Below are 13,635 nucleotides of genomic sequence, written 5' to 3' on the forward strand. Positions count from 1 at the left end.
TATCATGCAATAATGGTTTCGTACAATACATGTGCTACCTCGCCGCCGTACGGCGGCAGCTCTGGTACGAAACCATTATTGCATGATTACTAAGACATGAGAGCACTTTGGGGCGAGTAAGTCTCACAGTGTTAGTTATATGAAAGGTACTTTAACCTGAAACACAAACTAAGACAAGGAAATTTAGGGAAACTTTTGAGGTAATACCAAAACTTTATATTATCTTTAAGAAAGAACTACTTGGATGGCATCATTGATACCCTGGATATAATGGAAAAGTTGTGCGTTTATTATTCAAATGCTGTCATCTAAAGTGTTTCCTTCTATGTAAAGAGCCCCCTCAGTGGCCTTTGTTCAAGATGTTTTACATTTGATTTGCTTCACCTAGGTCATCATTAATGCTTTGAACATCCTTGAAGAGTCCATCAGGAAGGCTGTAGTAATGCCGTGTGTGTGTGTGTGTGTGTGTGTGTGTGTGTGTGTGTGTGTGTGTGTGTAATTGTCTGTGAATGTTGTGATGGGTATGTGAAGGTCAGTGCTCACATCTGGGATTAAGACTAGGTAGGGGGAGGGAAATATCTCATTTAGAGGGGCAGATGTCCCAGGGATTTTGTTTCACACCCTAGGTCGCGTTGAAGGTTACGGGCATTCCTGTTTAGCCGCGGCTCACACACAGGTAGCCAGAGTTCTTGGAGAATAGCAGGAGCACTCATTTGTGCAACACATTATGGAAGTCACAAATAGAAACATACAGGTTGCATTGTTAGACTGTTTGTTGATATAAGCCAATTGCTTTCAATGGAGGTTATGATTGAATTTGCATTGGTGATGATATAAAAATCTTCACTTTAAGATGAACATTACCAACTGCATTTACCAATGATGAAAAGAAATGTCGAAAATTCTGCTATCACTGTTTAAGATATTATCTTTCTAACAACTGACAACTTGAAAGCAAGGGAGTATTAATCAGAGGGGTGAAGGATGAGGTGTGAATTTTTTCATTGACAACTTGCTTGTTAATGTTGTCCCTGTACGAAATTTAGCTGTACTGTTAAAGCTTGCTAAAACCCTTTCCCTCTTTATGCTGTGAATTTCATTGGCAACATGGATGCATACAATGCCAAAGGCACATTGAGATTGTGGAGCTGAGGGGGTTAAACCCTTCAGCCAGGATTGGAGTTTGGGGGATGGGAGTTGGGTTAGCTGTAAATTAAGAGGAATCTGTCCCTTTGAGGTGAGCCATAAACTAAACATCAATTTCCTTCAGATCGCAGAAGGTGGACAAGTTCTAGGACGGAGCTAGAGAGCTGCGTTCCTTAGAGGATTTCGGTATCGTGCTCGCGCGGCAATCCCAGCATCTGCGAGGATGGAATACCTTCCCTGGCATATATATGTGTGTCTCTACCACGAGAGTAACCCGAGCACGCCCGGCTTGTAATAGGATCAGTTCCACATAGTTCGAGATCCTAGAAGGTTGGGATCGGCACCCACTCTGAAATAGATCAGTAGATCATGGTGGGATGGGCTTTCATGTATAAAGTTTCCCAGTAGCCTCCCCCTCCCCCCCCCCCACCCCTATAAAAAAAAAGGATTTGCAGTGTACACAGAAATTTAGGGCAAAGGTAAGATAAAACATCAGTATAGGAAGCAAAAAGTAACTTCAATTTGATCTTGACTCCTATTCAATTGTTTAAGAGCCATGGATAAGAAACTGTACTTTTACTACTGCAATTATAAGTCTTGTGGCTTTAGCATAAGTTTTAAAGGAGTACATCTATTTCTGCCGTGTGCACACGGGTAAGCTTGTCTTGTGAGTGAGTGTTTGTGTGGTTGTGTGTGTGTCTGTTGAATATTATTGCACTGAAAATAGGATTGATAATTTGCTCATATTTCCTCAGCCTAAATGATGTAAATGTGTGATCATATTCTACCAGCACTATGCCTTTTGATGGCTGTTCAAATTTTAGATCTGATATTAAAGATTGAGAAGGCCTATATATCTATTCTCAGAACAGTTGGGACCTTTTGAGTGAGATCTTTATGATGGGCGGTTTGCTTATAAAATGTAATGTTTAAAAAAGTTTAGTCAAAGCAAAGAAGAATTTATTCCCAAAGAAAAAGAAATTTTGGATGAAAGTGAAACCCAAATTTGACAAATGTAAAGAAATGTCAAGTATCACTTGTATGGCAGTAAGACATCACTAACCTGATCGTATTATAACTGGTCCTATGACATGATTATAATGGAGCTTGCATATGGTCACTCTTGATGTTATATGTGTTTATATGTTTGTATGTGTGTGTATGTGTATGGGACATTGATTCTATGTATTTCTCATTTCTTGCTTGTACTCAAGATAGCTCTATCAAGTAGTTTTAATATCAATATATCTTACAAGGTGTGAAGTTCTTAGCAGAGGAAATGAAAAAAAAAAAGAAAAAAGAAAGCAATGATACGTTAACACCCATCGAAAGAGAAAGGGGATGCCACTACCTCACAAGGTGAAGCATCCGATTCTTGCCATGGTGTGATAGTAGATATCCACTTCTCAAATCCAAACAGACACTCGTGGAGGTCTAATTTGTAGGACACTGCGCGTTACTCTCAAAAGGTGTGCCTCGACAGAGCTGTCAGCACCAGATAACAAACCGGAAATGGTTTCTAACATTCCATCACCTGCTATGAGTGCTTTGGATCATTTTCTGTGCTATTTCCTGTAGAAGGGCTTAGCCGTGCTCAGTTCTTCCTGTTTGTGTAAACTATTATTCTCATTCCAAGTTTGTATTTTTTGCAGCTCATAAATATCATATGATATATATTGTAGAGTAATCTCATTGACTGAAGTCATTTTTAAACTTTCGAAGGTTGCAAAATATGTGCCGTGATGAACATCGTGTGGTAATCATAAAGTGCATTGTTCAGGGCACTGTTTCATGAAAATTGTCGGCCCTGACTTGTTGACAGTCTCTGACAATCACCATAGTAACAATCAGTAACCAGAGCTTCTCAGCCAATCAAAAACCAAGGATTTTACTGACATTGTCAGAGACTGACAACTTGTCAGGGCTAACAACTTTCATGAAATGGTGCCCTGGATATCAATTGTCTAGATTCAGTACATTCTCATGATGTCCTTAAACTTTGACAGATGAGTTTGGATATTCTTTGATTCTGGTGAAGTTTTGTATAATTGAGTGTTTCCTTCACTCTTGGATGTGTCTGATTTACAACTGTAGTTTAGATGTTATTTGATGATCTAAAATGCACATCTGTGTACTTTGTAGTAGAATTGGATCTGCAAGGAAGGATGCTTTTAGTTGAAGTTAAAAATGGAAAGTTTCTTATTTGGAGGAAGTTTGAAATTGATGGATGAGGCAGGCAGGTGTTGGTGTTGTTGATGATGAGATGTTTGGAAAGCTTGAACCCAGCACACACTAGGGACCTCCCAGTTTTGTCAGGAGTTACTGCTACGTAAAGGGCAAATTCAAAGCCAGGATTGGATGGAAAAAGTCCTCCGGACTCCCAGCTTCAAAGGGTGAGATCAGCGCCAGTTGCAAACTTGAACTCTCGATGCTCTGGTATGCAGGAAATGCGTCTGCATGTGGATGTTTGGGATCCTGGCATTGGAAACTGACAAGCCCAACCGCAAGATTGCTTACTTGTCCTTGACACGTAGCAAGAAAACATATCAAGAACGTATTGTAGTGAGCTTTTTTCCCCCCCTTCTTGGTGGTGGCTCATGCATACATGTAGATACAGGTAGCTGGGGTAGAGGGCAGCAGCACATTTCCAACATTTCTGGCACCAGACAGAGATGATCGTCATTCATGCTTACGTTATAAGTTTCTGATTACCGATAGATGACTCAAATGTCAACCCTGCAAAGATGCCGCAAGTGAAACGAGAACGAGGGTTAACTCCCACTCTCTGGCGATGTCATTTCTTGGGGCCAGGCTCGTCCAATTTTTTTTTTCCCCTTATTGTTGACTGAATACTGTCTAATTGATAAAGATGGAAAGTTCTTTCTTTTGTATCTTTCTTTTGCAGTCATTGGTTTAACAAGGAAACCCATAGCATCACTATCTCCAACTCATTCCCAGGAGGAAAATGAAAAGTTTCAGATTATGTTTGCCATTGGCTTATTGCGTAGACCTTCTGTACGTGAGGGCTAGATTACAAATTCATGTCGCAGCGAGAAGATTATGACTGTAGTGCTGTTAATGTCCTCACTTAGCATGGCATCGCAAGACTGGTGATTCAGAAGTGTCAAAGGAATGTGCATTATCTTTCCTGTCCTTTTCTTCTCTGGAATGTCGATTCACCAGACATGCCAGTTGTTAGTTTTGTTCAATTCCGTTTTCTTGAATTGCATGGATTCAAGCGTTGGTGGAGAAGCCTGATTAATATTCCAGACTAAGTAATTCGGCAGACTCGTGATCGAGGGGCTGGAACGTGTGGACGAAATTCCTCTCTGATTCAGCGTAAAACTATGGCCGTCGTCGTTATTACAGAATTCCGAATTGGTTCCGTTGACGCGAGACCTCGAGAAAGCCCTTGCTCGTTGCCGTTTGGGAATAGACTGTTTGAGTTGGAATGTATCCACTGATGATATTTTCACCTTGACATCTCTTTCCAAGCACTTGAGTAGTAAGATACTGTGAGCTTAAAATGCGCAGAGTATTTCTGGATACATTTGTGGGTCTGTGACCGTGCAACCATACACTGTAGATGTGCTCAAAGTCAGACACAAATATGAGAGTTGTGTTTCATGTTCAGGAATCTTGGACTTCCAAATAGTGTTGTGCAGTGTAGAACTACATTAGATTCTCATTAGCAGTAATTATTGTTATTTATGAAACAATGTATTCATTGTGATGATTGGTATTGGTTTAATTCAGGAGATTGATGAACCTTGAACTGCAAATTCATGGGTGTACATGTATCATTGGTTAGTAGTATATTCTGAAGGTAATCTTTATGTGGACTTTTGTGTGTGTAAAACTCGAGAGTGAAGACAATAAACAGAAGAAGTTAGAGGTTCTTATGCTTTTTACAACAGTTTGAAATAGTCTCTGAAAAGTATGTCTTCTTTTCTAGGTAATCAAACTATTAAACCAGGGGGGCGTTTCATGAAGGAACTTGTCGGATAAAATATCTGACAAGTCAATTATATCCGACAAGTTTTGAGAAATTCCTTAGTCTGATTGGCTGATTTCTCTGAACTTGTCGGATATAATTGACTTGTCGGACATTTTATCCGACAAGTTCCTTCATGAAACGCCCCCCAGTTCTACTGTAGGTTTCTTAAAGAAGTGATGGTTATCAACAAATTGTCATCGCAAGTCTGAAAATGAGTGACTCTTTACAGTGTTAAAAAGACAGCTCTCTTGGATATAAGAATGTATCATTTTTCAGCTCTATGCCATAACATGAAGATGCAGTCTGAGTCACTGAAAGGAAGTAATGTAGTCTGCACTTTATGAATGTGGAGAGCCAAGGGCAACATATGTGAAGACGTTATTAACATGCAAAGAAAGTGGAGTTATTCATCTCTCGTCTCCAAACTCTTGAAAATAGTGTGAGCATTGAGTGAACACACATCAAACTGATATCATGTGTGACATTTCAGTGAACTTGTATGAAAAATAGGGGAGCTTACAATCTAAAACACCAAGCCTTGTAAAGAAGTTTGTGACATTGTAGATGTTGTATTACACATGAGAGAAATATGTATTGATCGTGGGCAGATGTTGTCATCTACAAGTAATCAATACCTTGTTGTTCTGCGAATAACTTCTGTTTTCCGTATGGAACAGTAGTGTACAGACCTTTTTCTAGTGTCTGCATTTTCTCTTAATTGTTTTTGTTGCTCTTGGTCATTTCTTGGATGTGATGAATTTACTCTTTTCTTTGATTTTTTTACAGGCCGAAAAAATTTACGCTGAAGGGCTACAAGAAGGCCTGGTTCGTCTTCCGTGACCTGCACCTGGCCTACTACAAGAGTGAAGATGAGAGCACCGGTCAACCAATCCAGAGGGTCAACCTCAGAGGTCAGTGCAGAATTACTTTTCATCTCTTGACCCCTTGCCATTGACCTCACTGTTTGTTGCTGAAGCACACGTCAAGACATGGAAACAGCCTGTCATTTTGAATTTGCATCAGTTACTACTTATTCCCTAGTTTTGTAGTCTTTGATCTGACGCTTTAAAAGACGACCAGATCTTTGATGAAATTCACACTGGGTGGTCCATTCAGTGGGCAGTTGGATTCAGATGAGTCCAATTAAATTGAAAAGAAGTCAGCTTTAAGTCGTTTGAGAACACATGTATTTAAACAAAGTTAATTGTGGGCCGCCAGTACATCATTGGAAGTGATAAGCAGAAACGATGAGCATGTTCAGGTGATGCAGTACTCTCCTAGGTATGTCTGCAATGATAGAATTTCTCCTGCGTGAGTCCCAATGATCTGGAACATTAACATATGATAAAGTTTAACATTTCCATTTATAAATTGCTTTTGCTTCTTAAAAAGAAAAACATGTATGCATTTAAAATATGACAAATTTGAAGAGCTGGTGGCAAGAATAAAGGAGCAAAGTGTTGTTCACGTTGTCTCTAACAGAGAATATTGACGGCGTACGATAAGAATGTTTACTCCAAAAAGCATTTGATGGTGTACCTAGCATGACCCCCCTGTAATCTCCCCATGAAGACTGCCGTGGCATGCATCTATTAATAGCCAGTCAACACCGTCCCACTGATGGGTATGGTGGCAATGCTACCCCATCACTGTCAATTTGTGGAACATATGGCGTACTGGTAGACTGCTGTATTTTTTTTATTTTATTTCATTTTATTTTTTTCAAACCGTCCTCCCTTGGACCGAGGCATGGCCTCACTACGGGGAGCCAATCGTGTCGGCATTCTTGGACTCCCGACAACACCTCGGGGTCCGACAGCTCTGACTGCTGCTACTCTGCTAACAAGGATGACATATTCTGCTCTCTTATTTTTTTTTTTTTTTTTTTTTGGGGGGGGGGGGGGTTGAATGATGTCAGAGAGGTGTATTGGTGTAGTGTATTGCGGTCAAAGGTGAACGTAAAATATCTGACTGTAGTGCAGTCTTAAAGGTTGGCAGTCCCAGGGATCTCGCCAGCGTATATCACCCTTGTCGGCCCCGACAAGCGTGCGGTTTGAAGAAGCAATTGCCGACAAGGGTAAAACTTGCCGACAAGGGTAACACCACGCGTGAACTTGCCGACAAGGGTAACTTGCTTGACGAGCTAAGTTCGGACCAATTTCTCGCCTTTTTCAGTCTTTATTATCTGGCTAGAAAAGAAGCTAGATGTTGAAAGCAGCAGCAGTTTACATACTTATACAAGCGCAAAAATTTATCTACGCAGTCACCGCACCGATCACAACAACGCGGCTCAACAGAGCGACGTACTAGCTGATACACACCACATCACACACATGCTCACTCGCATGCGCTCTGATTTGGGATCCACACACACATGCACAAGCACCCAGCCGGCCACTTACAGCTGCCTGCGTGTACAACGGTACAGTGTATTGTGAGAGCAGGGAGGTGTAGTGAGAGGGAGAGAGAGGACGGAAAGAGAGGGTCGGAGGCCGAAGGAGGCTGAGGAAGGCTGACACGTGCTCGCTTGTTGTCACGCTTGTTGTCAGGTTACGCAAAAACAAACGATATGAAATGCATGCCCCCCTCCGCCAAAGGTTGTATTTTTTTTTTTTTTTTTTTTTTGGCTGCTTTGGTTTGTTTGTTAGTTTGTCTGCCTGTCTGTCTCTCTATTCGCAAAATAAGTCAAAATTTGGGAACAGATTAGGATGAAATTTTCAGAAACAGTTACAGTTGGTTGGTAAAATGGCGCAAGGAACAGATGATTAAATTTTGATAGTGAGCAGGATTTATAATACCATCGAAATTCACCGCCAGGATCCAGGATTTTTAGACTTTGTTTCGTATATTTGAAAGGATTCGTATCAATTCTTTAGGAAGCTGGCCATCGGCAATGATGCAAAATTAGATGCGTTCAAAGCATTGCCGCAGAGAGAAAATTAACTCCATTTTTCGTTTGAAAAAAAGAAAAGAAAAAAGAACGTGCGATGGAGTAAGCAAATGCAAATTGTTATTTAGGTTTTGGTAGTTTCAGTGGGTTATTATTATTATTTTTTTTAAATCTAAAAAGCCATGCTTTCCATTTTAGCCTTTTCAATTTCCATGGATTTGTAAACGTCATTCGTGAATATTCCATTTTCCTTCTCCGGGCCGAAATTTATAGTAATTCTGTCATGATGGTCTTTCAAGTTCAACGTACGTAATGCTCCACGTGCTTCTGGGTTGGTTTGTTAAAAGGTGGGTTAGGGGGCCTTCATGGGCAGAAAATAAATGGCTGATCATTCATCAATATTCCCAGTTGGTTTACATGCTATGTACACGCTGTTTACGACTACTGAAGCAAGGTGGCAGTACGCGCGACATTCTTTATCTGACACCTGGCTTTCGTGGAAATTTCGTGGAAATTTCCACAAGCCATGATATCAAGTTTCCCCACTGCTTGAGGTCGTGCTTTTTTTTTTTTATTCTTCATTACGAACATCAATTTTTTCAACTTGAAAAGTGTAGATAATTTGCTCGAGGACGTGTTTCTTTCTTTTTTTTTCATTGCAGCGTCGGTAACATTTTGTTTTGTTCATCGTCCGTGCATGGCAGGGGTTCATGGGAGGAGAACGATAAGAATGACTGGGGAGAAAATAAACTGAAAGAAGGAAGCATCTTTTGAGCGAGCTGTCTTTGTTTTTCTCTACACCAGCATCAGTTATCGCCACCAAGGTTCATTTTTTTTTTTCGTTACTCCGACAGATTAATGATAAAATGATGCTAGATTCTTTATTCTGAAGGTTCGTTAATCCAAAAATGATTAAGAAAAAATGTCCGTTCATTTCACGACGAAATCAGTTTTGTTATTTCGAACGTTCTGCCAGTGAAATTTCGGAATAAAACGACGGCACAAAACAGCGTGTTTTCGTACTCTAAGGGTCTGTTATTCCGACAGAAGTAGTTATGATGAAATAATAAATTGTAGATTCTTTATTCTGAAGGTTCATTAACCGAAAATTGAATAAAGAAAAATGTCCGTAAATTTCAAAACGAAATCAGTGCGTCATTTCAAACGTTTTGCCAGTGAAATTTTGGAATAAAACGACTGCCCCCAAACAGTTGCAATTTTCTTACTCTCAGGGTTCGTTACTCCGACAGATTAATGAAATACTAATGCTAGATTCCTTCTTCTGAAGGTTCGTTAATTTAAAAAAAAAAAATGATTAAGAAAAAATGTCCGTTCATTTCACAACAAAATCAGTGTTGTTATTTCGAACGTTTCTGTCAGTGAAATTTCGGAATAAAACGACGGCACAAAACATCGTGTTTTCGTACTCTATAAGGGTCTGTTATTCCGACAGAAGTAGTAAAGATGACATAATAAATTGTAGATTCTTTATTCTGAAGGTTCGTTAACCGAAAATTGAATAAAGAAAAATGTCCGTAAATTTCAAAACGAAATCAGTGCGTTATTTCGAACGTTTTGCCAGTGAAATTTGGAATAAAACAACTGCCCAAAAAAACAGTTGCACTTTTCTTACTCTTAGGGTTCGTTACTCCGACAGATTAATGATAAAACAATGCTATATTCCTTATTCTGAAGGTTCGTTAATCCAAAAATGATTTTAAAAAATGTCCGTTCATTTCACAACGAAATCAGTTTTGTTATTTCGAACGTTTCCGTCAGTAAAATTTCAGAATAAAACGACGGCCCCAAAACTGTTAGTTTTCTTTTACTCTGAAGGTTCGTTACTGCGAAAGAATAACGATAATACTTTAGATTCTTAATTCTGAACGATCGTTAATCGGAAAACGATAAAGAAGAAATGAAAACGGTTATAGTTTTCTTACCCTCAGGGTTCGTTACTCCGACACAATAATGGCAAAATAATACTCTACATTGTTAATTCTGAATGATCGTTAATAGAAAAATTATAAAGGAGAAAATATTCGTTTATATCCAAACAAAATCAGTTTTGTTATTTCGAATGTTCTGCCAGTATAATTTCTGCCAGTATAATACAACAACGGCCCCAAAACGGTGTTTTCTTATTCTGAACGTTTTTTTATTCTGAAACAATAACGATGATAGATGATAGATTCCTTTCTGAAGGTTCGTTGATCGGAAAATAATAAAAAAAAAAAATGCTTGTTAATCTTCGAACGAAATCAGTTTTATTTTGAACATTCATCTGTAGTACCGACCTTTGGTGTTGTTGTTGTTTTCGATTACAAACCTTCGAAGTACTCAGTAATGAATCGTTTCATTTTATGATTAAACAAACCTTCGGAATAATGACCATCATTACATTTAAAATTGTAGGATATCTCTTTGATGTCACGGCCAAACTACCGCAGTATACCCAGAAAGGAAAGTGCAACGATGTCCCGAAAGTTCTCGATCGCTTCTCGCGCATCTGCATGCAATAGGCCTACCACGTGGTCGAGCAGACGGCGAGAAAGCAACACGGCGCGCGTTGTTGCGATGCAGAGGCGGCTAATTATTGCAACAGTGAAACAGGAAAGGCCTAAAAGAAATCGGAACCTCCACCATCGGCACCTACTTCTCTTTCATTTACCGGTATTATTTAGGAACTGCCGCTAACATAAGGTATGGAGTTTCTGCATTGTTTCTGTGAGAATATGCCCCTCATAACGTTCATTACATCTCCGTGAGAATGTCGCATTTAGTGGCATTTTAGCGGCGATTTATCTGTGTTGTATTGAGCATTAGCGAAGGCTTCCGCGCCAGAGGGGGAACCCCCCCTCCCGTACCCACCCCCAGAAAAGCGCGCATAAATGCCGACAAGCGTGAAGAAATTCCTGGCGAGAACCCTGAGTCCTCTTGCGGCATGTCTGTGTGTCAGTATACTCGGAAATTTCATGCGTAGATGATAATGTGATTTCCCTTGAATTTCGCCTGGTGTCAACGTAACATCACAGTGGCATGCACCATACTTGGACTCAGACCAACCCCCATGGGTACTCTATCCTATGCGCTTCCTTGTCGGGGAGTTCACCATTGCACAGTATAGAGTAACCCAAAGAAATATGATTCGATGCGGTGATTGCCGAGAGAGAGAGAGAGAGCAATGTAAAACGAAAAGAAGAAGAAGAAGAAGAAGTAGAAGTAGTAGTAGTAGTAGTAGTAGTAGTAGTAGTAGTAGTAGTAGTAGTAGTAGTAGTAGTAGTAGTAGTAGTAGTAATATTATTAGTATTAATACTAGTAGTAGTAGTTGTAATAGAAGAAGAAGTATTAGTAATGGAAGAAGTAGTAGTGGAAGTAGTATTAGTAGAAGAAGAAATAGTGATAATGATAGTACTAGTACTGATGATGATATTGATAATGATGATGGTGACAATTATAATCATGAAAATTGTAGTAGTTTTCATTCATGGACTTTTAAAAGATGCATTGAATTTTCCTCAAGAGAGGGAGTGTAAGTTAGCATGTGAATGCTACTTTGAAATAAGCTTTAGGGAAATATTGACTTTGGCCGGTTGTCTTATTAAAGGCCCCAGAGAGTTTCCTCTCTGTAAGATCCGTGTAATCAGTTTAGTTATTGTGACTAATGCCTTTAAAGTGAGTGTATCAGATAGCAAAGTGTCACACGATAGCACAGGATACTATTTCACTCCATGTCACTTAAAGACCCGGTATTGTGGTGAGTGACGGAGTATAGCCAGGTTGTGTCAATCTCCATTCACTGCCCATCAAGGCACATTCAAAAACCACAACTAGCACAGGCGTGCTAAAACAGATTCGCCTGTCAGCGAATATGTGCATCTTCAGAGTGTACGCTGATCGTTAACGTTTGAGTCCAGTCAAGACCCTTCGGCTCTGAGTGTTCTTTGACATAGCGATCAGTAATGAAGCTGTACACAATCTGTTACAGGAATTCTCAATTGTACCCAAGTTGAGCCAGCCTTCCCCCCTGCAGGGTATCCCCATGCTACTGGGTCTTTGAATGTTGTAAGGTCTGTAGATTAGAATATGGGATCTCGACATTCTAAATGTCTATTATATTCAAGAGTACCCAAGAATTTATCATCTGCACTCATCAAATATGAATCTGGATCCTTGGATGTGAAGTTATGCAAATCATATATTGTGTTTTATGGGCACATTTCCTTTCTTTACCCACAAGTCAGTAGATCTAGGTTAGAAGTATTCTGAACCTAGACTCCCTCAGTTTTGCTCTTCAAAAGTTTCAAATTGTCATGAGCTAACATCAAAATCCTTGGGATTTTGTTTTTTTGTTTTTTTGGATGCATAGGCGTATGATATTTGTTGCTGGAGGATTCAATAAAGAATATTATTAATTCTGGTTCAGAAAAAAAAATTATAGTTGGTATTAGATATAGGCAATCCTTGTGCCTCCAGCTTTTTCTGAAGTGATGCTTTTCATATCTTACCCATTAAGTCGATGCCGTTTAATTCTTTCCTTGTGATGCTTTAAACTCTATGATTGATCAACGTGTAGCCTTCTACCTACCCACTACTGAACGGTGGAGGGCTCTTCAGGAATAAAAGTCGGGTACACTGACTTTCATCATTTTATGTTTTTGATCTCAAAATTCTCCAAAACATCTCATTATCCTAGCAAATTGCATTAGCCAGACATGTTTCTCAGTAGACCATTTCAGTGTATCGCAAGCAAAGTCCAAATGGTGGAAGATGAATTTTGAGCCCATCTGAGATCTATGCTTTACCTTTAACTCTTCCCCCCAACTTGTCTCCTCCCAGGGTGTGAGGCCTCCCCTGACGTCAGCATCGCCGGGGAGAAGTTCTGCATCAAGCTCCTCGCCGTCTCGGCCGAGGGATCGCAGGAGCTCATCCTGAGATGTGATACGGTAAGGACTTCCTCCGCCTCCAGTCTGACTCTTGTAACACATCTTCCGATGCAGCTTACAGATCGACCAATCTCTAGAAGAACAAAATGCTCCCATACGATTGCGATTGGATTTAGTAGAAGCACTTGCCGACTGAACTATCGTCTCCCGGGAGGAGGGTGCACTTTGCAAAGTGCAGAGTGTTTGCAACTACATCTTCATTGGATGCTTTGATTTAAAGATTCACAACCCCAATTCCATCCCCACTCCCAAATGAGAGAAGCGTTTCCTAATTTTATTTGATAAAGCCCTAGTATGATGTTGATGAAGCATCAATGGAGAAAGTGTGATCTGAATGGAGTGAAGTGTGTAGCTCAATTTGTTACTTGTGTACAGCAGAATGTGATTGCTTAAGGCCTGCTCTTTGTTTGATGATCAATGTTATTTGGCTAAAGGTTCCATCCAGTGGAATCAACTCAACTGTGACTCTAGAGCACTAACAAAGTAAATCAAAATCAGTTCTGTGTAAGATTTGAATGTGAACTTACCGATGAGGATTACTTTGTGTGATCTCAAAGATGTCAGTAATAATATTCTGCATCTTCATCTTCATCCACTGATAAACTTCTCCTGGCAGTAGGTAGTAGGAAGGGCTTGTTGAAATGGTTGCGGAGGTT

General features: G+C 39.9%; 1 protein-coding gene across 1 annotated transcript in view; it reads left to right on the plus strand.

The window, feature by feature from the left end:
- LOC140230923 (fermitin family homolog 2-like) overlaps positions 1 to 13,635 on the plus strand; it is a 99,672-nt gene that overhangs the window by 77,333 nt on the left and 8,704 nt on the right. The window contains exons 8-9 of the mRNA XM_072311066.1: positions 5,930 to 6,054; positions 12,873 to 12,979. Of these exons, the coding sequence (XP_072167167.1) occupies positions 5,930 to 6,054; positions 12,873 to 12,979 (232 nt within the window). The remainder of the gene's footprint in view (positions 1 to 5,929; positions 6,055 to 12,872; positions 12,980 to 13,635) is intronic.

The sequence above is a fragment of the Diadema setosum genome, chromosome 1, assembly GCF_964275005.1.
Source record: "Diadema setosum chromosome 1, eeDiaSeto1, whole genome shotgun sequence".
Taxonomy (NCBI): Eukaryota; Metazoa; Echinodermata; class Echinoidea; order Diadematoida; family Diadematidae; genus Diadema; species Diadema setosum.